Source organism: Notamacropus eugenii, chromosome 1 (genome assembly GCF_028372415.1).
Source record: "Notamacropus eugenii isolate mMacEug1 chromosome 1, mMacEug1.pri_v2, whole genome shotgun sequence".
In the NCBI taxonomy this organism is placed as follows: domain Eukaryota; kingdom Metazoa; phylum Chordata; class Mammalia; order Diprotodontia; family Macropodidae; genus Notamacropus; species Notamacropus eugenii.
This window is the reverse complement of record NC_092872.1, coordinates 706,703,388-706,726,676: the sequence shown is the minus strand read 5'-3', so window position 1 is coordinate 706,726,676 and position 23,289 is coordinate 706,703,388. Positions and strand designations below refer to the sequence as shown.

The 23,289-nt window shown below is 42.2% G+C and overlaps 1 protein-coding gene and 1 long non-coding RNA gene across 15 annotated transcripts in view; one reads left to right on the top strand and one right to left on the bottom strand.

The window, feature by feature from the left end:
* ANKRD11 (ankyrin repeat domain containing 11) overlaps positions 1-5,483 on the top strand; it is a 376,722-nt gene extending 371,239 nt beyond the window's left edge. For all 13 annotated transcript variants that reach the window (XM_072636508.1, XM_072636472.1, XM_072636524.1 and 10 more), the window contains one exon: positions 642-5,483. In XM_072636508.1, the coding sequence (XP_072492609.1) occupies positions 642-827 (186 nt within the window). In that variant the 3' untranslated portion in view covers positions 828-5,483. The remainder of the gene's footprint in view (positions 1-641) is intronic.
* LOC140521499 (uncharacterized) overlaps positions 5,209-23,289 on the bottom strand; it is an 18,256-nt gene continuing 175 nt past the window's right edge. The window contains exons 1-3 of one of the 2 annotated variants that reach the window (XR_011972954.1): positions 22,771-23,236; positions 22,504-22,604; positions 5,209-5,360 (exon numbers count right to left, since the gene is read on the bottom strand). This is a non-coding gene — a long non-coding RNA (uncharacterized lncRNA). Of the gene's footprint in view, positions 5,361-22,503; positions 22,605-22,770; positions 23,237-23,289 lie in introns of those variants that run through there. The other variant, XR_011972956.1, reaches the window with a different exon arrangement.

The following is a 23,289-nucleotide window of genomic DNA, read 5'->3' as shown; positions in this document are numbered from 1 at the left end:
TCTTTATGACTTGACCCCAAGCAAATCCACGGAATAAGATCATCCTGAGTGTGCCACACAAAAGGATGTCTGGAGAGGTTGTCTTCACCATTTGGGCACTGTCAGAGACAATCACAGTGCTCATTCAGTCACTGACCATCATAGCCTGGTCCTCCTGTCACACAAGGGTCAGAAACATTTTCTTGGTTGGGGGAGTAGAAGGGATGGTGATTTTATCTTTGCTTTGAAGTCAGTGAAAAGCAGAGCTTTGGTCAAGTGCAAGTCCCTTAACTGTAGCTCATGGTCAGCCCTTTTCTATGAGCCAAACCCTATGTTATCCAACAGGTTGACATGTGTAGTTTAGTGGCTCTGCCATGAGATTCAGCATGATGGTCCTGATATAAGGCAGGAGCCCCGCAAGGGGAGAGCCTCATAAAGGACCATGTGACTGTGTGCTTCTACGTATGTTATTGGTGATAAGACAAATCACTTGTGGAAGTTAGAAACCTTGTTTCCAAGCTCCTAGGCTGTTGCCAGGTGTGCTCGTGACCCTGCTGGTGAGTCAGGTACAGCCTCTGGCCCTGTGGTTGAGGGTTGGGAAGGTGTCCCTTGTGTGCTTGCCTGCTCCCCCTCCTCACTGCTCGATTTTGTCTTCTGCACAGACGTGTCTGTTGATGCGACAGCAACATGAAGCAGCAGCTCTCAATGCGGTGCAAAGGATGGAGTGGCAGCTGAAGGTCCAGGAGCTGGACCCCGCAGGGCACAAATCTCTCTGTGTGAATGAGGTGCCGTCCTTCTATGTGCCAATGGTTGATGTCAACGATGACTTTGTGCTCTTGCCAGCATGACAAGACCAGATCCCAAGACAGTCTCACAGGAAACTGGCAAAGGCAGGAGCCCTCCTGGACGAATGGCTGAGCTCCTGTTCATCCCGAATACTTGTTGATGAATCCCTGGATGGAAGGAAGAAGCATCTCTCAGGGGGGTGGGGGAGAGGGAGCGAGAGAACAGCTGCACTTTCTTCACAATGTATCCGTCACTTCTGGACTGATGGCAGGCACCCAGCCGCAGAAGTGGGAAATGCATCTCTTGTATGAACCAGGTGCTTCCGCAGAGGGTGAAAAGCTTGCATACTACACAAGTATGACTAGACAGCAACACCATGGAGGGCCTGGATGGGCTCGAGGCTGCCCTGCCACCATCTGGGGAGCCAGAGCTTCTGAGCAGGGGCCAGGAGTCACGGTGGTTTCCATCTTTGTGGAAATGGCAATTTTCAGATCTGTGTTTTCCATTCAGCTGCAGATTCATTTCAGAGAAGTTGCAGAAGAGAATTCATTTTTTAAGTTTCTCGTTCCATCTGGATCTAGTAGAAAAAATATAGCAAAAGGCACCCAATCCCACCTTTCATGGACAAAAGTAAAATGGGGTGGAGCCAATAGACTTCCAAGTCTAAGGATGCTTTCGAGCTAAAATCACAGGGCAGCCACTGGTCCCCGTTTTTCAGACAGCAGGGCTGTGGACGCTTGTGTTGAGCGAGGGCCCAGGTGGTGCCATCTAACCCCTCCAAAAGTTGGGGGGCAAGTGGTGACCCAGAGCTAGGACTCTGCCAATTGTGTTTTTAATGGAGTCAAATCCATGTGGTTTATATATTTTTTCCTTTAATCTTGGGCATTTTGTTTCTCTTTCTGAGAACATAACTTGAAAACACTACAGAGCCAATACTCATATAAAAATGTATCCCATAAATGCTGTACAGTTTTTATATACATTAACAATGTACTTTTGCTGCCTTCTAGATAATTTATTTTGCAACACATTACTGCACAGTTGTAAATAACTTATGTACTGTAACATCACTTTCAGTTATGTGTAAAGAAATAAATAAATTAATTAAAATTATCTTTGTATATGTATAGTTCACATTAGGCAGCACTTTCCCTTTCAAGGAAACAGAAGGGCCAAAATGGCGTGCAACATTCAGTATTCTGAAGCCTGTCTTCTAACCAAAAGAAAGACAAGATTTTAACTCCACTCGGAATTTGCATTCTTTACTTTCTCAAAATGTTAGCCCTTTTTTTTTTTTCTTCTTCCCTGTCCTTTAAATTAGGACAAGTAGCAAAACTCCCTGCTCATATGGTCCAGCTGGTACTCTGTGTCACTGGGCCTGTGCTGGGGTCTTTCTCCTCTCTGTGTAAGGCTGGGGGTGGTTGGGAGACAATGAAAGAGAAGTCTGTCATCACTGTTGTTTTAAGATCAGCTTCCTGCCCTAGCTCAAGGAGGATTCATTCAGACTCTCCTGTGCAGCCAACGAGCTAAGCTTCCTTAGACCCTTAGGAAATGGTCTTATTTTTTGGTGGAAAAGGTAATTTATCACAGGAGGATATCTTGGCAGTTTGTGGAAGAAATGACCTCAAGTCCATGATGGGGGGGAAATTTGGAGGCCTGTGGCAGTCTAGGACAATCCATTCCCAACTTTGTGCCACTTGGGGGGTGTCTCCCATCCTTTCTGTAGTTCCTCCCATGTTCCACAGAGATAAACAAGACCATATTTGGAAGAAGCTTGTCTAGTTAATTGGGCTCAATTCAGAAGCAGTGTGTAGAAAGGAGAAGTGGTGTGGTCAACATTTCTACCTTTTTGTCACATTTCTCCTTTAGGGCCACTCAAGTGTTAAGGGAAGTATGAAGGGGAAAGGGACCACAGCAGGGAGGGTTCATCATCATTGACGAGAACAGTAATGTCAGAGAGGCTGAGTCACTGCCTGCTAAACCATTCATCCAGCTGTTTGATGTCACTTCAGATGCTCCTTGCATTTGCCTAAAAGTTAGACACAGGGCATGAAGGTTCCAGAAGTTGGCTTGGGGTGAAGGGGAAAGGTAGAGAAATCCATGTGGACAAAGAAAGTGTCTTCTTGCTTTTGTGTTTCTTTGAACGGGGTCATAGCCCATTACCAACTAGAACTTACTTGGAGTGGAACCTTGTTGGTTCCCGTGGTGGTGTGAGGACCGCTGGGGAAAGCTAAGCAGTGGACTTCAGATGATGAAAGCGAGGGAAGGATTTGGCAGATGGGTCAGAAATGAAAGCTTTCCTCTACGACTCCTGCTTTGTTGGAGGACCGAGCGTGTGCCTTGAGTTTCTTTCTGAGAGAGTAAGTCCTATCACAGAAAAAATGTGAAAAGCCCCCAAGAAAGAGCAGTGAAATGGAACCTGACTGAGTAGCTAGCTAGGCCCACCTATTATGCAGAGATGGGTAGGTTGTGGTTTGACTCGTCAGGATTATATTACTCTAATGAAGGTGCCCATCCTCAGAGTAGCAGTGGGGTGAGGTAAAATTCCAAGCAAAGATGAATAGTGGAAACAGATTTTAAGTACTTCTCCCAAATGGTCTGTTGATTTTGTTTTAATGAATCCAGGCACCCTTCCCCTGTGCACCCTATTTATTATTTATAAATCAGCTTCAGTTTAGGAAATTCCTAAGATGAAATATCTGCTCCCCACCCCGTCTTCCCTCCCACCCAAAACAAGCTAGTTGCATGACAGTTGAGACATTGGGCCTCCAGAAATGTGCCCAGAAATGTGTGCAAAGAGACATTTGGTGCTGTATAAATGGTGACTTGAAATTATTGTTATGCTGTATGCTCTTGACATGTTGAAAAGAAGTCCAACTTTATCAGCATTTTAAAGTGTTTTAAATTGTTTTATTTGTCTGGTGTCTTCTATTCCTGTGCTGATGTCCCTGAATGCTACAGAGGAGGAAGTCTGGTTTTGGCCATGTGAGAAACAAACGGACTCCCTTCTCTTCCTAGTCACCTCTCCCTTCCTCCCTTCCACCCACACCCTAGAGATCAATCATCAGATTCCCAGGGTTCTAGGAATTACAATTGTGTTTGGGAAAGCAAAGAGAACAAAGAGATGGAGGAAGGTCTTGGTACAGCCATGGACAAGAGGCAGCCTAGATTGATTGAGACCAGCTCTTCTTTAAGGATGAATCAGAACTGACTCACTCTTTTGGAAGAGTTAGCCTCAACTGCAAGGCACTGTAGGAACAGCACTGTAGAATTATGGGTAGGTTCTTTGGTGGGAGAAGGTTTAAAAACTTTAGGATAATTTTTGTAGTCTATTTGAGGGGGTTGGGGGGTGGGGTAGGAAGAAGAATCTGGCAAATGAAAAGAGACTTCCTCCCAGTCTTCCTCTGTTCACTTATCATGGTTCGCCCAACCACACAAACTCTTTCAACCAATTGTCTGCCTCCTTTCTTCTCCCACCCCTCCAAACCCTGCTTAGAGATAATAGAATTCCTGGCTTTGGACGGGACAGCTTCTAGATCTGCACGTTTGGGGGGGGTGGGGGGGAACAGAGCATTGCTTCCAAGAATACCACCAGCCTCCTCTACATGGGGTACAGCCAGCAGACTTGTCTGCTTTTGTGTATGGCGAGCAGTTTGCTCTGAATCTTCTCCGACTTTACTTTCCCTTCTGAACATCTAGTTATCCTGACAGGAATGTTTTTGTTTGTGGGTGCTACGCACAGCCCCCTTCCCAGTATGCCTCCAGCCTTGTTCAAGTGGACAGTGCACAGTGAGGCTGCAATTCTGTATGCGCTGTAACGTCACTTTGCTCGTAGTGGAATGTAACAATGCCCCCTTACTCCAGCATTTTGGAGCTTCGTGGATGTATTACAACTGGTTTCCTTCCCATCTTGATTCTTTAGGTCCTTATCCTTCCAGCATTACCCTTCCCCTCCTCCTCCCACCCCCCTTTTGTTTTAAAATCTAAATTAACCAGTTCAGAGGCTGGTTTTCCTCGCAGTCAAAGGGCCAGCACAGATTTATTTCCAGGGGTGGAGGAAGGAGTAGGGAGAAGAAATATCCAACATATATTCAGAAGGAGAGAACTAGGTTTTGTTTTTCTCCTCCCTTCCGCCGCCTCCTTCTCTAAGGGACATACAAATTATGGTCAAATATCTTTCAAGCCCTGCTTTTTTTTTCCTTTTTGGTTAAATAACCATAAATTAATCTGTATAAGCATGGAGAGTCCTTTTAATCAACAATTTCAAGCAACAGTAGCAAAGTAATGTATTACCTTTGACCCATGTGCTTTGTGGATTCCCCCCACCCTGGACCGTGTAAATTTCCCTCCTTGTAATGCTTCTGAGATGGTGTACATAGATGTAAATAACTCACAGGTCAATTCACACCCTTCTCTTTGTACTAGGTCCATTTGCGTAGAATGTGGGGTTCAAACAGCAGCGACAGTGCATTGTCTGTAATGTAACAATGTAATTTTTTTTTTACAATGTAGTTTGTGTACATATTGTTTGGCGGTGCTGGTGCTGCCTTGGCTGCAGCTCTGCGCTACAGTACTGTCATTAGCTGTACAACTTCCTGCAGAAAGAGACAAAGTGAATACAAATGTTATTTTCTACAGTTGCATGTACAGAGATGAGCGCCAGAGACATGCTGTTGTCCCTCAGAGATAATGTTCGTAAATAAATTTTAAAAAAACAACCACCACCACTTCGTCTGTCCTTTTTAAGTCTCCCAGGGTTACTGGGCTGGGGGGGTGAGTATTTGTATTAATCATCAGACAGGAGAAATGTAATTTAGATAGCTAGACCCTATGTCTAATTCAGCACGGAGCTCAAACATCAACAGGGTCAAATCCTGCCTCTACCACTCATTACTTGTGTGTGACACTGGGCAAGTAACATCTTCATAAAATGAGAGTTGAGCAGGATGACCTCCCAGGAGTCTTCAAACCTGACCCCTAGGGCCCTGCTAAAGTGTCTCCATTCAAACACGTGTTCTCACTTGGCTTTTTCTGGAGCCCTTCCACCTAAACCATTAAGGGGTTGGCCCCTATTCAGTAAAGCAGAGGATATAAAGGCTTCTAGGGACAAGACAGGTATTCCTTGATGTCACTGCTTCTGAACCCCCATTTATTCTGAATCCGGTACATCCAGGCCACCTCATTCCTACCCTTGCCTGTTAGAAGTCCAACAGTTGATGTCACTTTTGTACGGCTGTTCTGATTACCTACCTTTCTTAGCCAAGTGGCACTTAGAAACTGACTAGAAATCTTCCTCTGCCAGTCCCTGGATGTTCCCTCTTAGAAGTGAGAGTTTTGCTTTTACTTTTTGAATTTGTTGCAAATATTTCCCTCCTCCCTTCTTACTTAGAAAGGCTTCCCTTGACTAAAAGCAAAATATAATGCAAAACTGAATCTGGCACCATATTAATCGTCCCATACCTATTGTCCCCGACCTCTTCCATAAAAGGAGCATATTCTCTCATTTGGGGCCAAGTTTGATCAATAAACAATACTCACTTTTTGCTTTCTTGTTTTCATTTACCTACATAGTAGTTTCTGTGTATATTATTTTCCTAGTTCTGCTTAACTGGCCCAGTATCATTTCATGTCTTCTTGAAATCATCATTATATGTTAGCAATAATATTTCATTGTATTCATGTACCATAATTTGTTTAATTTCGTCCAGCATAATGCCTAATATAGTGTTGATTTTAGTCCTGTCTGATTCTTTGTGATTCCATGAACCGTTGTCCATGGGGTTTTCTTGGCAGAGATAACGGAGTGGTTTGCCATTTCCTTCTCCAGTGGTTTAAGGCAAAGGAGGTTAAGTGACTTGCCCAGGGTCACCTAAGTAGTGAGTGTCTGAGGTAGGATAGGAATTCAGGTCTGCCTGACTCCAAGCCCACTGCTTTATTCTCTGAGCCACCTAACTGCCTCCAAATAGTAGGTACTTAATAAAGGCTCGCTGACTAGCACTAAGTTTTTTAATCATCTGCATAAGTGATGCCCAGAGAGTCCTTTGCTGGCTTGCCTCTGCTGTCTTTGTCCCAAGGAGTATTTGGAGCAATGGTGTGGGTGACTGTGTGGAAATAGACAAGTTTTTTGCTTAGCTGGCAATTCATACTGAATTATATCTTCATACTTTCTTAAAAAAAGGTCCATCTCTTAATGGATGGAAATGAAGTTTCAGGTAATCAGATGAAGACAGATGTCACTAGTTATAGGAAGCTCAAAAGATGGAAGTATTTGGGAATAGAATGGATGCAGGAAAACCAGCTCTCATTTTCATTTTTTTTTCCCACCAAGAATACTTTTTGGAATGAGAACAAAAATACTTCACTGGGAAATTAAAATTCTAGTGAGGAATTGAGATCATCTAGGTGCCCTGAATGAGTTCCAAATTACCCAGACTAGATAAAGGGTGTAATTAGAGGGTGCTTCTGAGCCACAGTTAGTCACATATGGGAGGGAAATGTGGAGAGTAAGGGAGAGCCCTTGTTTTTTTCTTTCCTTTGTATCCATAGTGCTTGGCACATAGCTTAATTAAATGCTCACCTACTGATGGAAATGTTCTCACAGCAAGAAAAGTTGTACTGGGTAAATGACTTCCTGATGAAAGGTATCTAGGTGACCATGTATCAACTAGACACAGTGACAGTAAGGGAATATATTGCGTTTCCAGAACATGCATCCAAGATGCAACAGGGAACCTCTCCAAGGCCTGTCAAACCCAGCAACCAATATCAGCTCCTCATGATTTCTGTGGGAGTGAATTATACTTCTGGAAGTAACCCAGAAAGTATTGCTGGGACTGTGGAAGCCATGGTCAGAAAGCTAACCTTAGGGAAATATGTGATAATTTTATTGCCACTGATGTTGGAAGGTGGATTCAGAAAGAAAAAGATGAATTTGTGAAGTGAACAGCTGGTTAAGAAGATATCACCTGAGAATGGGGGTTTGGACTTCTTAACCACACCTTAAGGTCAAATATGTATGCATTAAGCTGTGCTAAATCCTGGGGACAAAAGTGAGGTGATCCCTGTCTTGCAGATTACATTCTAATGCCTTGGGTAATGTGTGCCTGTGTATTTGTGTGTGTGTTTGTGTGTGTGTGTGTGTGTGTGTGTACAATACATTTATATATACACTTGTGTGTACATACACCCATGTGTGCATACATTTATACATGTGTGTATATGTACATATGTAGTATTATGCAGATGTAAGATGACCTTGGAGAGGAGGACCCTAGCAGCTACAGGTTCAGAGAAAGCCTCCTTCAGAAAATGATTTATCACCTAAGTCTTAAAGAAAACCAGGGATTCCAAGAGGCAAAAGATGAGTATTCTAGACCAAGGAGAGGAGATATGACACATCTGTCCTGGGTGGCCTTAGAGTATATGGAAGGGAACAGTGCTTAAGAAGGGTAGCAATGTAGGAAGGGGCCAAATTATTGGAGAGTGTTAAGTGTCAGAGCAGTTTTTAGTTGACCCTATTGCCTAAAGGTGATATGAGCCACTGGGGTTTACTGAATTGGGGGAAGGGGTGACATGGGCAGACCTGTGCCTTGGGAAAGTGACTTTGGTGGCTGTATGGAGGGCTCTGAGTCAAAGAGGAGTGCATACTTCTAATGGGGACTGGTAAAAATAGCTTCACCTGAAGATTTGTGGATCTGATCATGAGGACATTAAGCTGAAGATAGAAGGGAGAGGAAAAACTAGGTCCACAAGTTTGCTGAGTCATAGCAGGCGTGGCATATGACAGCTCCAGTAATTCACTGGAGATGATATGCCAGAAGAGCACACACAAAACTGCCGACACCCTAATCAGTGGCGTAGATTATAGGTTATAAATAAGATGGACTACTTAACCTTTTTAAAAATTTTGTTTCATTTTTTTAATCACAGTTTAGCAAGTACCAACTAAAATGGGCATTTTTGTGTACATTATGGAACAGGAAAGGATTGTCCATGAAATTGTGAATCTCTGTCATGTACAGTTTGCTTTCCTTTCAAAGTATGTAATAAATTCAGCATCTAACTGTCAAAGCTATCCTGCTTATCTGTGATTCCTTTTGTTTCCTTCTTATTTGGGGCATTGGGGTGGGAGGAGGAAAATCCCACCCTAACTTCCTCCTCTTTCTTCTATCCCCAAAATGGAGGGGGAAAAACCACTTGTAACAAATAACATATAAGCAAAAGAAATTCTTGAATGGGCCATGTTGAAAAATCCATGTTTCAATCTAAATCTTGAGCTCTGTCAGGAGGTGGGTATACACGATTTATCTTTGGTCCTCTGGATTCATGATTGGCTGACTGGACTGACCAGAGTACTTAAGTCTTCCAAAGGTGCTCGCCTTTACAATCTTGTTTTCTACTGTATAAACCATTCTCCTGGTTTTGCTCACTTTGCATCAGTTTATACAAGTCTTTCCAGGTTTTTCTGAAACTATCCCCTCCATCGTTTTTTTGAATATGGTTCAAGACTGGATTATGGAAGGAGAAAAGCGATTCAAAGGAATGCCAGTAGATGAAGGTGGTAATGAAGTAGAATTTTAAATTAAGAACATATACTCATATAAGGAAATCCATTAGCTAAAATGTAAAAAAAAAAAAAAAAAAAGCATTGGATGGAAAGTAGTAAGAGAGAGAGTGATAGAAGTAATGTTATGATAGGAAGTCCACTGAGCCAGAATAGTGAAATGGAGGAGGAGTTTTGGAAACATTTCCCAATCTTGTCATGGAGTCATGATATAGTAGTGCTAGGAGACTTCAACTATCCACAGAGCTGCTGAAACTCTCCACTACTCTTTCCACTAAAGACAGAACCATTAATTACATCTTGAGTTACTCTAATGAAATTTAAAGGTAAAGGAAACAACAAAATGGGATGCTCTTCTAGTCTTGATTCTAAACAGTATCAAGAACTAGTAAATCAGTAGGGTAGGAACATCAAGGAGACACAGCGATGCCATCTTAGAATTTGTGAAGGAAAGAAAGAGGCAAAAGCCAGGCAGCATTTGATGCATAGGTTTCAGATTTCAGTTGGGATAAATTAAAGACTGTGCCTGAAATTCCGTAGGGGATAGTCAGCCACAAAGGGATGGAAGATACTCCAGAACAGAATTCTAGGACCCCAAACATTAATGATTCTAATGAGGAAGGAAAGTGGAAGATATTTAAGGAGACTGATTCTCTGTCTTGGGTTGCATGAGATGATGCTAACAGATAATTGTAAGGAGCCAGAATTAACCCAACTCTTATTTTTCTTCTGTTCTTGAAGTGGGAAGGATTGAATGAAATGGTTAATAAAGAGGTGAAACCCAAGATAAGTGAGGAGAACTGGTCAGATTTCATCTAGTTGCCCTCAAAAAAATTTAAGTCACAGGGCCTGTATGAACTACATCTCCAGGTATTAAAAGAACTGAGGGATAAAATCGTTGAGTTGTTAGTGTACATAAAAACAAATATAATAGATGTTCCACCCACCACCCACCCCCGCAAAAGAACAAAAGGAGGTGTATTCTCCTATTTTTTCTTTGGGGTCTTGCTTTTTTTCTTAGTCATTTTCCAACATTCATTCAGGGAGGATGGAGGGAGGGGGAGCTTTGGCCTGGGCCTTTAAGACCAGCTAGGATTTAGGGACGGGATGCCTCATTCCATACAGGGAACTAAAGGAACATGCAAGCTATGGTAAGGGGAAATGACTATATTCAGGGTCTTAGGTACCAATCTCCCAGAAACAGTTTTTAAAATTAATTTTTCATTATTCTAAATTAAGAAATTGATCTACTTGAGATGTCTGAGCTGATATCTCATCTTCTTGGACATGTCTCTAATATAAGACATTTAGAATGAACATTTATAGAAATCTTGAACAAGAAGAATTTTACAACATGGGAGTTTAATGTTAATGTTCTGATTAATAAGAAGATAGTCCCTTAATCTTTTGGAAATGCCCTCTGGAGAATCATTCTCCTAAAATCACTCAATTCCTTCTTGATTACTCCTTTCAAAATCAGTCATTCAAAAAGCATTTATTAAAAGCCTACTATGTGCCAGGCACTGGGAATACACACACACACACGCACACAAAATCAGAGAGTCCCTGCTCTTGAGGAACTCACAATCTAATAGAGTAACGGAAAGAGCATTTATATAGTACTGTCTGCTTTAGAAGTCCCTATTATTATCACCCCTGGTTTACAGATGAGGAAAATGAGGCTGAAGTGAAGTGTCTAAGGTACAATTCAAACTCAAGTTTTCCTTATTCCAAGTCTGATGTTGTATCTATTGAGTCACCTGGCTGGATTTTCTAAGTTTGACTAACGTCATTCATCCATTTTAGTGGGCCATAGCTGCTGTTCTTTTTACAACATATTGTCTAAGTTTTCCTTCTAAATGTGGAGAAAATCTTGGACTGGAGAAATGTTTATTTCTTCCTCTTTTCAGTTGAACTAAAAAGGGTTTTAAATATGTTTCCACTGTCTTTTCAGGGAGAGTGGAGCAAAAATGGGTAAATAGGAGGTGTGTGGCCAAGAAACCCTCAATAATAGACAGAGCCATTATTGTCAGACTAATCAACCAGAAAAGCCTGGACCTGACAGCTTCTTTGTTCTCTGAATATGTCAACAACATGGGGCTGACTTAAGAGCATTCTTTCTATTTATGGCCATTTAGGATGAGACCCTTAACCTGAGACACTATCTTGAATAATGGGACCTTTTCTTAATATTTTATGGACATATACTATGTTGTGGCATGTTAATGGTAAAGAAAACACAGATATCCTGGATTGTAATCTCAACTGACGCTTTGTCAACTCACTTATCTTATTGTATTTACCATCCATTCAATTAAGATATCACCTAGCCTATCTACCTCTTTAACCAAACTTTCAGCGCAACACCAGAAAGACTGTACATCAACTAAGGACATTTCTTTAAAGGAATTTATATCATATCATTCTATAAAGAAAATGAGGAATATGACAGGAGTGTGGACTCACGTGGGGTGGGGTTTAGTGGACCCTGGAATGCTAGCCAATGGGAAGCAGGTGGGAAATTTGAATCGAAAGCAGGGCGTATGTAAACCTTGCATTTGTCTAAAGCAAGCATAGTACAGTAGTCCATTAGGAACTACCCATTTATTCATTCTGGAATGAATGTAAAAATTAACAAAACCTTTACAGTGAGTATGTTCCTCACATCATGTCTCTGAGCCAAGGTGGAAGGTATTAACTTACCCCTCTCCAGTATCTAAGCAGGGAGCCCTTTCTTTTGCAGTGGCTGTCGTATTTCCAGTCTCTTTGCTGGGTGCCCTCCAAGTGTGTTGCTGTCTTCCCCTTTTCTGCTCTCTCATCTTTCCTGATACATAAAGTTAATTTAGCACACTAACCTGGTCTAGGTGATTATTTGGGGAGCACTGGCAGTGGAGATATTGAGTTGATTCACCTAACATCTAGTGTGAGGCTAGAAAATGAAGAAGCAATTGTGCAGTGGGGCCAGCTCTGGGCTATTTCCTCCAATATCAGCAAATTAGCGTTTAGCCAGCAGAGAGAAATGCTTATTAATAACCAGGGATTTGGGGAGACCCAGAGTTCTCCCTTTTTCTAAAGTCCTCCATTCAAAGCTCAGTCTTTGAAGGTTAAATTAACTTTCTCCCCACCCAATCTTACAAGGAATTTCATCTAAAGTAGGGAAGCCTATGGTGTGCTACGCTAGTTCAGGTGGGGATAAATTCTTTAATTAGGTGGCCCAAGGCTGGGCATTTTAGAAGTGAATGACATCATCAAAGCTGCAGCCCCCAGCCCCTCATTAGAACAGGTCAACCTCTCATTGTAATATTCTCTCTCATTAACTGTTAACCAATCAAAGTTGATTGTCACCCTTAGGAGCACTGACTCTTCTAACAGCATATAAACTGTGAGACCACTGCCTTGATTAGTTTTTGGCATTCGAGAGTGTCACTGACCCTTTTATTAATAAAATGCTAGCATAAGGAGAAATAAGAGGAACGAGAAGAATTTTGAGCTGAACTTTAGTCTGAATTTTAACCTTTAGTTCCGTACACAAAATATATATATACATGCATGCATGTCTATGTGTGTCTATGTGTATGTGTATGCACACACATTTCTATTTCAGTGAGCCAAGAAGTCAAGGACAAAAAGGGAGAGAGAGGAGATGGATGACATCACATGGGCTTGCCTACGTTCCTCAATCCTCCTGGTGCTTGGCCCTGTGCTATACATGAGGACTTTGCCCACTTCCCCAGAGGTTTCTACAGATTGCTTCATGGAGTTCGGTGGGTTATAAAATGAAAGGTTTGCCAAGTGGGTGCAGAGGAGGATTTTCTCAAACTTTCAAAGAATTTATAATCCTTATATAAATTGTTTCCAATCATAGAAAAAGATGGAATGTTGTTCTTACTAATTCATTTTCAGACAAATATAATTTCAGACAAAATATAATCTTGATTCAAATAAATCACTAAAGAAAATTATACATTTATCTAGTTAATAATGGTTGCTATTTATACCTTCTTTATATATACATGTATATGTGTGTATGTGCGTGTATATATATGTATATGTGTATATGTGCATATGTATGTGTACACACTCTTTCTTCCTTATAAGAAGTGAGTGAATACAGAAGCTCTGTGATTTCAATCCTGTAGAGAAGATCCTCCTTACACTTAGTAAATAACTCCTAAGCAAGTTGCCTGAGGCACATGGAGGTCGAATCACTGGCATAGCATCACAGGAGTAAATGTCCAAGGCAGGATTAGAATCCGGATGGTCCTAACTCCAAGCCTGTCACTCTGTCTAAGCTGTCACTTGTCACATCGTACAAGATAGACACATTTGTTAGTCATCAGTGTAGAGATAATTGAACTCTTAGGAATTGATCAGACCAAGGAGGATAATATAAAGAGAAACCTAAAGACCCAGAACAGAGCCTTGTGGGGCATTCACACTTAGGAAGCCTGAGGTAGACTCTGAACAAAGAAGATGGAGAAGGTGTATGTGAACATTTTTGCTCACACACTACAATAGTGAGCCAAAGCTAAGGTGAACATTAATATAGATAAATGCAGCATTTGATTTGAGGTAAAAAAAAAAATCAACTTCCCAACAATGAGGCATGGGCTGGATGACAATCTCTGTGAAAAATGTTAGGGTGTTGAGGTTGATTGCAAAATGAGCCAGCAGTATGGTCTGGCATTCAAAAGAGCTGGTGTGAGGCTAAAGTGTCCAGGACTAGTTAAGTGATTGTTCCACTATGTTTTGCTTAGGCCAGACTTTATCTGGAATATTGTGTTCAGTGGTAGGGGGAATATTTTAGAATGGACATTGAAAATCTAGACAATGTCCAGAGTGGAGCCACCAGGATAAAAGATCTTTTGAAGACTGAAAGTGTTTACCACGGAGATGACTTGAGTGGGACATGACTTTAATACTTGAATGGCTATCACATAGAAAGATTAGATTTTACTATTGTGCCATAAGAAATGATGAACAGGAAGACTTCAGAGAGCCCTGGAAAGACTTATTTGATCTGATGCTGAGCGAAAGGAGCAGAACCAGGAGAACTTTGTACACAGTAGCAACCACAGTGTGCGAAGATTTTTTCTGGTAGACTTAGGACTTCATTGCAATGCAAAGACTTAAAAAATTCTCAGTGGTCTTTTAAGGCAAAATGCCTTCCACATCCAGAGAAAGAACTATGGAAGTCAATAGCAGAATGTAGCAGATCATTTTCTTTTGTATTACATTTTGGTTTGTTATATGATTTCTCCCATTCATTTTAATTCTTCTATGCAGCATGACTATGGTGAAAATGTATTTAATAGGAATGTATGTGTAGAACTTTTATAAAATTGCATGACGTCTTGGGGAAGGAGGGCAAAAAAACCCTAGGTTATATGGTAGTGATTGTGGAACACTGAAAATAAATAAATAAAAAAGAAAGATTAGATTTATTATTCTGCTTGACCCTAAAGGACAGAACATGGATGAATGAATAGAAGAATAAATAAAAAAAATAAAAAAACCTTACTGTATGCCAGGCACTGCACTAAGTCCTGGAGGTACAAAAATAAAAGTTGGTCCTTGACCTCAAGGCAAGACATGGCATTCTAATGGAGGAGACAACACATATAGGAGAATGGTAGCACTTTGGTCCTAAAAGACAGAAATGGTGAGTGTGAACATAAGGAAATAGATAGACCAGGTCTGGGCAAAATGGCAGAGTTGATTTGATTGTGTTTCATGGGTTTTGAACTGGTGTGCATGTGTGTGTGGTGGTCTAAAAGAGTCAGTCACCAATCAGGAGAGTATGAGTTGCAGAAAGGTAGATTTGGGTTCCAAGTAATTCTAGAATCTCCTTTCCCCATCCTTCTCCAAGGGAAACTTTGATTTCTGTCAGAATGGGAGCGGGAAACTGGGGTCAGAGGCCAGACACTCTGCTCTCCTCAAATTTCAAGAACTTATCGCAGGAAATGGCCCTGATATCCTAGAATCAGAGAGTAAAATTGAAATGGAAAGAATCCACAGATCATCTCCTGAAAGAAATCACAAAATGAAAACTCCTAAGAATATTATAGCCAAACTCCAGAGCTCCTAGGTCAAAGAGAAAATATTTCAAGCAATCAGAAAGCAACTATTCAAATATCATGGAACCATAGTCAGAATAACACAAGATTTATCATTAAAGGATCAGAGGACTTAGAATGTGATATTCTGGAGGGCAAAGGAAGTAGGATTACAACCAAGAATTACCTGCCCAGCAAAACTGAGCACAATCCTTCAGTGGTAAAAATGGACATTTAATGAAATTGACATCTTTCAAGCATTCCTGATGAAAAGACCAGAGATGAATAGAAAATTTTACTTTCAAATACAAGATTCAAGAGAAGCAATAAAAGGATAATAGGAAAGAGAAATCATAAAGGATTCAACAAGGTTAAACTGTTTGCATTCCGATGGAGGGGGAGAGAGATGATACTTGTAACTCCTAAGGACTTTCTCATTATTAGGGCAGTTAGAAGGAGTATACACACAGATAGAGGACAAAGGTATGAGTTGACTATGATGAGGTGATATCCAAAAAAATAAAATTAAGGGGTAAGAAAAAGGGATGCATCATGAGAAGGGGGAAGAGAGAGGTAGATTGGGATAAATGATTTTGCATAAGAATATGGCAGGTGCTGGTGGCAGGCAACATTTGAACTCTCATTGAAACTGGCTCAAAGAGGGAATAACATGCACACTCAATTGGGTACGGAAGTCTATCTTACCCTACACGGAAGTAGGAAGGGAAGGGGATAAGGAAGAAAGAGGGCAGATTGGAGAAAAATTAGAGGTAAAACACTTTTGAGGAGGGACAAGGTAATAGGAGAGAGAAAATGATAACCAGCCATTTACTTGACTTTTGAGCTCTTTGTCAAGGTAATTCTCTGCTTCCAGTGGGGGTGGGGGTGTGTGTACTGTCAGCTGCTCGATCCCCCCCCCCCCCCACAATCTGTAGACCCAGAGCTCCAGAAACAGCTGCTGAGTCTGTCTCTGCTGCTGCTCCAGGGTCCTCCCCGCCCCCCCCCCCCCACCTCCATTGCTATGGGCCTGGAGCCGGATCACTCTTCTCTCTTACTCAGGTCCAGCAGGTTTGTTTTTCCACTGACCTTCCAATTTGTCCTGGTGTTTTGCAGTTGTGAAGTCTGGAAACCGCCACAGGTGCCAGAGATTTAGTCCTCTCCAGGCCTGCTCAGGTCCCGGTGATGCCAGTGAGACCCAAGCTAGACTGTGCTTTGCTCCCAGTGCTGCACAACAGACGCTTCCCATCAACCTTCCAGGCTATGTTGCTTCACTCTGTCATTCTGTAGGTTCTGCAGCTCCAGAATTTGTTTAGAGTCATTTTTTACAGGTGTTTGGCTGGGTTTGGGGTGAGAACTCTAGCAAGTCTCTGCTTCTACTCCGCCATCTTGGCTCTCTCCCCCTCCCCATGGGTGTTGTTTTGATACCAGGGGAAACTCTAGATTGATTATAGGTAGTTCAATCATTATGAATACTTACAAACCAGGGCAATCTAGGGTGGCTGCCACATAGTTCAGTGGATCCCCCAAATATCCCCATGGTAATTATAAGAAACAAAGGGAAGAGGAGCTAAAGAGTACATCACTACTGATTGGTGGATATTTTTGGTTTTCTCCTTAATGAATTTGGAAGTTAAGCCAATGTTATGCTCAAACATAAGTGTGCATATGGATCACGTCCTGGTCACATATAGGTCACAATATTATTGTTTTGGCTTTCATGGGTCATACGTAGTATCTTACATTTTGACTCAATGACTAAAATATGATTCAGTATCTAAGTTATGACTGTTAATAGGTCATCATGTTCCAGCTTCCACTTTTCACAGAGTTTAAGTTTTTATGACTTTTCATCTATTACTGTATTTTATGGCTTTTTCCCAAAAGGAAGACTACAGATCCTCTAAATGCTATCACCATCAGCTGTCAAATGAGGAATCTATGGAGACAAAAAAAGCCTGGGAGTGGTTCTGTTACTTCGTGTTGATCTTGAGAGACGAATGAAAAGGAAGGGGAAGAGGAATACACTGGGGGACAGACAGGAAAGGAAGGTTTGGGAAAATGATCTCACACAATTTAGGAAGACAAATAGACATCTATACAAATAAGGGGGGGGGGGTAGCAGCTGACACTTGAACCTCACATATGAACTGACAAAAGAAGGAAGAAGATGAACAGAACTGAGTACAAAAATACATCTCATTCAACAGGGAGACAGAAGGGGAAAGAGGAAAGGGAGAAGGGAGAATTAGAGGGAGTGTAGTTTAAGAGAGGGACTAGTCCCAAACAAAACAAATTCTAAAGATGTACAAAAATTAGAAGAGATGATTTCAGAGAAATCTGAGAAGACATCTGATCTCATCTGATGATCTGATACAGAGTGAAGTAAACAGAATTAGGACAACTAACATCAACAACAATATAGTACAGACAATGGAAATAATTAGGAATTCTAGTGTAATCACCAACTACAATTCCAGACTAATGATGAAACATGTTGCCTATCTCCTGACAGAGAAGTGAAGCACTCAAAGTACAGAATAAGACATACAATTTTTTGGACGTGGCCTATGAGGAAATTTGTTATCTTCCATTATACATGTTTAGAACAGCAGTTTTGTTTTTCTTTCATTCTCAATTGGTGGTAGGAAGTTGAAGTGGGAGGGAGAGAAGGCAGATTTTGCTGATTAAAACATTTTTTAAAGGTAGGAAGGACAGGAACAGATAATTTATTAAAACGGGAAGCATATATAATTATATAACAATAACATATTCTTACATGTGCAGTGGTGCAAAATACAAATCAGAATTTCAGAGCTTAATAGAAACTTAGATATCATGTCGTCCAAGTGATCTCTGACTAAGAATCCCTTCTACAATAATAATTAGCAAAAGACAGTCCCTGCCTTCAGGAAGATGTCAATCTAATGGAAATGACAACTAGCAAAAAAAATTCCAACACCTATTTCCTAACGAGTTATAGACAGGATAAATTTGAAATAATCAACAGAGGGAAGGCACTAAAATTAAAGGAAATTATGAAAAGCTTCCTGTAGAAGGTAAGATTTTTAGCTGGTACTTGAAGAAAGTCAAGGAAACCCAGAGGAGAGAGAGCATTTCAGGCATGAGGAACAAAAGGAATGATGAACACACCAAAGAGAGAGTTTTTATATTTGATCCTGGAGGTAATCGGGAGCCATTAGAGCTTACTGAATGGAGGAAGGGTGACATAGATTTGTGCTTTAGGGAGATCACTTTTGATAGCTGAGTGGAGGTGGATTGGATTAGGGAGAGATCTGAGGCAGTGAGACCGACCATCTGATAGTGCTCAGGTATGAGGGGATAAAGGGCTGTACCAGGGTGGTAAGCAGTGTTAGAGGAAAGAAGGGGGCATGTGGGAGAGATGTTACAAAGATAAAATGGACAGGCCTTGCCAATAAATTGGACATAGAGGGTGAGAGAGGATGAGGAATTGAGATCGACACTTAGGTTATGTTTGGGATGCACTGGACAGTAATGGGAAAGGTTTGATGGGGTGGGGGAGGATAATGAGACATGTTGAGTTTAAGATGTCCATGAGATACCTAATTCCCAGTGTCCAATAGGTAATCAGAGATGCAAGACTGGAGGTCAGGAGAGAAGTTAGTGCTGATTTTCAATAAGTAGATTTAAGAACCATTAAAAAGCTATGATAATTCAATCCTCAGGAACTGAGGAGAACACCAAGTGAAAATGTATCAAAGGAAAAGAGGTCCCAAGAGAGCCCTGTGGGACATCCATGGCTATCAGATTTGACCTGGATGAAGAACCAGGAGACTAAGAAGGAGCAGTCCAGTAGGTAGGAGGAAAACAGGAGAGAGGATTCCTGAAAACATATAATAAAAATACTATCAAGGAAAAGAGGGTAATCAACGGTATCCCAGGCAGAAGAATAAGGATTGAGAAAAGATCATGAGATGTGTCAATCAAGAGACCCTTAGTAACTTTGGAGAGAGCAGATTTGTTTTTTTTTGTTGGAGTCAATTAGTTATGTGACTTGCTCAGGGTCACACAGCTAGTATCTGAAGCTGGATTTGAACTTAGGTCCTAAGCCTCCACAGCTGGTGCTCTATCCACTATACCATCTAGTTAGAATAATTTTACATATATATACATATATACACACACATATATACATACATGCATATGTACACACCTATTTGCATCTGATGGGAACCATCTCCAGACTGGAGGGGGCAGGTTGGGAGAGAAGAAAAAAAGGAGAAAAAAGACATTTACAAGATAATTTTGTTGTATATTTGAAAGGAACAGCAACTTGCGCGTAGCAGATTTTCAGGTTAATGTCCTACTTTCTTTTTTACTGTACTATATTCTGGAAATGCTTATTTTCTTAAAATAAAAAAACCCAAACCCTTCCCATAACACCTAGGACAGCTGGGCAGTCTGGTGCATTGGACTTGGAGTCAGGAGGACCTGAGCTCAAATCTGACTCCAGACACTTAGCTTGCCACTGTGGGCATGTGGCTTCCTCATTTATGAAACAGGGATAAAAACTGCATCTATCTCCCAGGGATGGTGTGAGGATAAAAGAGACATTTGTAAAGTGTTTTGCAAATGTTAAAGTGGACATGTAAATGCTGGCTATTATGTAAAAGACGGTTGATGATAATAGTTGGAATAACTAATCAGTTATTAATTCAATAAACACTAAGTGCCTACTATGTGCCAAGCACCATGCTACATGCTAAGGATACAAAAAGGGGCAAAACACAGTCCCTGCCCTCAAGGACCTTACCATGTAGTAATCCAAAGGAAGCTATACACAGACACACACAAACACATACACACATATACATATGTATACATACATATACAATGTAATAATGCAAAGCAAGCTCTATGTATGTATGTATATATCATATATATATGTATATATAACAGAGGGCAGGCATTGGAATCAGGAGGGGTTGGGAAAGGCTTCCAATAGAAGGTGGGAATTGAATTGGGATTTAGAGGAAGCCAGGAGGTCAGCAGTCAGAGTATGGAGGGAGAACATTCCAGGAATGGGGGACAGCCAGAAAGAACGGCCAGAGCTGAGATGGAGGTTCTTACTTCTGAAATAGCCAAGAGGTAGGTGTCACTGGATCAAAACGTATCCATCAGGGAGTAAGGTGTATTGTAACAAGACTGGAAAGATAGAAGGGAGTTAGGTTATGAAGGGCATTGAATGTCAAACAGCATTTTGTATTTGTGTCTGGAGACAATCAAAAGCCACTAGTTTATTGAGTAGGAGGGTGATACGGTCAGATCTGAATTTAGGAAAATCACTGGTGGCTGGATGAAGGATGGAAGGGAGTGGGGAGAGACTTGAGGCAGGCAGCCCCTCCAGCATTACTGCAATAGCCCAGGTGTAAGGTGATGAGGGTTTGCACGAGAATGACAAAGCGTTTCATAATTTTTTTGTTCAGTAGTTTGCAGGTTCGTCCAAATCTTCATGACCCCATTTGGGGTGTTCTTGGCAAAGATCCTGGAGTGGTTAGATCATTTCACAATTCCACCAACAATGAATTAGTGCTCCCAATTTTTCCAGATCCTCTTCAACATTTACCCTGAGCACGTGAATTCATTTTCCCAGCTTCAGCCGCAATGATTCACAAACACTTTTTGTCCACTTCTTACTGACTAGCCTACTGTTTAGTGATGGAGTAATGGAGAGACCAACCTGGGACGGGTTACTCTTTAATATCCTAGTTGACCACTAGGTGGCAACAGCACACCACAGACCACACAGTAAGGCAGGTCAAAACTCCATATCCAGATTTTCTGAAATCCATTTCCGGGTATATCCATCTCATCAGATTGGGCGAGAATCATGAATCTCAAAGAAAGAGACTTTAACTTCAGGACCAAATCAGGGAAAAACTGAGAAACAAACACAGTTTGTCTTTGCTGCCCATTTACTTTTTCAGAAATCGCTGACATGTAAATGGTACTTTCATATAGGATCATATCATCTCATGCTTAGAGTGAGAAAAGCACCTTACAGGGCATCACTTTACAGAGGAGGAAACTGGGGCACAGTCGATTAACATGTCAACAAACATTTATTACTTAGTATTTACCATGTGCCAGATATAGACTTGTTTTACAAATAGTAAATGTCTGAGACAAGATTTAAACCAGGGTTTTTCTACCTCTGAGTCCAATGGCTCACTCACTACACCACACTTGATCGATGGACACACTCTGCCCCAAGAGGCTAGGGGAACTGGTCTGAGGTAACACAACAAGTTTCTGGCAGAGCTGGGGCTACAATCCAGGTTTCTTCTCCCAAAGGTCAAAGAGGAGTGACTTGCCCCAGGTCAAAGCCAGTGGCAGTGTCAGAACTCAGGTGTCCTGACCCCCAGCTCTGCCCCTGAGCTGCTGCAAGATCCAGATCTTCAGCCCACCAGAGTTTGAAATAGCCTGCCTGTCTCCCAGGAAGGGGGTCTTGAGGATAAAGGGGCTAGGTAGGGTGGGTAGAGATGACATGTCACAGCATCTTTCTGTTGACTCTTGAGACCCTTATAGTTCCGTTTGTCCTACCCTCCTCACTTTCCTGATAAGAAAAGTGTAGCTGATACATGAACTAACTTTCCCAAGGTTACACACACAGGTAGTAAGTGGGAGAATCCACATTTGAACCTGGTCCTCTGATTTCAAATCTGGTGCTTTTTCCTTTACCTACACTGATCACGGGAGCTCTGAGCTGGAAAGGACCCTGGCGAAAGGATATCCGCGGTAATCCATGCAGGAATAAAAATCCCTTCTACAATTTACCTGACCAGTGGTTTGCAGTTAGTTTTTGCTGGAATCTCCAACTCTCCTGAGGCTTTATCCTCTGCGCCCCAGTCCCAGCAACCTGAGCTTAGCCTTGGACAGCCTTGATCTAGGGAGCTAGTGCACTGGCTGGAGTACTGGACCCCGAGTCAGGAAGATCTGTGTTCAGATCTAGCTTCAGAGGCTGACCCTATGAAGCGACCTGGAAAGAAGCCCCGGGCATAGGGTTTGCTTCAGTTTCCTCAACCATGAAATGGATTTAAGGATAGCATCTGGGGGAACCTCAAATAAGATAATACTTACAGAGTGCCTAGCACAGTGCCCGGCACCTCGTCGGTGCCTAATACGTGCTTCTTTTCTTCTCTGGACAGGTCATTTCGCTGCCTTTGGGCACAGGCTTCTCCCTTAATGAGGGGAGGGAAACGATCGAAAAGGTCAAAGAAACTGAGTTGGACGGAACCCGAGCTGAGTTGGTGCATCCCTCTGCAGCATCCCAGAGCTGCGCCTCTCCTCACCCACCCTCTGCCCTTCGGGAAGGAACCCTCTTCAGGGCCTTTTCCTGGCTTTCACCTCTGGGTTCTATGGAACCAGAGGACCTTCTTTCACGGACTGATCAGGCAAATCGCTGACTTTTGCGGGTCCTCAGTTTCTTCTACAAGATACAGGGTTGGCTGAGAGGATTCCTGAGGTTCCTTCCAGCTCAAATTCCCAAGATTCACAGCAAGCTCCCCCCAGGAGGGTTCTGTGGCCTCCTCTCCCAGGGCTCCAGGACCCACTTCTAGGGGCGTGGGCGCCACCCTGGGGAGCTGCTTCTAGGACCTCTGAGGGAGTCAGGGAGGAGAAACAAGGACCAACGTCCCGTCTTGGGGCTTTCCTGGGTGGCTAAAGGTTGGTTCTTGAAATGGGGGCAGGGGAAGCCGACGGGACGTCCCAGCAGTTAGTTCCAGTATTTGGCGCGCGCCTTTTAAACTCTGGCTTGGGACAGGGGATGGATGTTGGCACCTAGCCCTCCCCCTGCCCCTCCCCTCCCTCTGCCCTGCCCCACACCTCCCCGCCCCTCCCCTCCCTCTGCCTCTCCCCTCCCTCCCT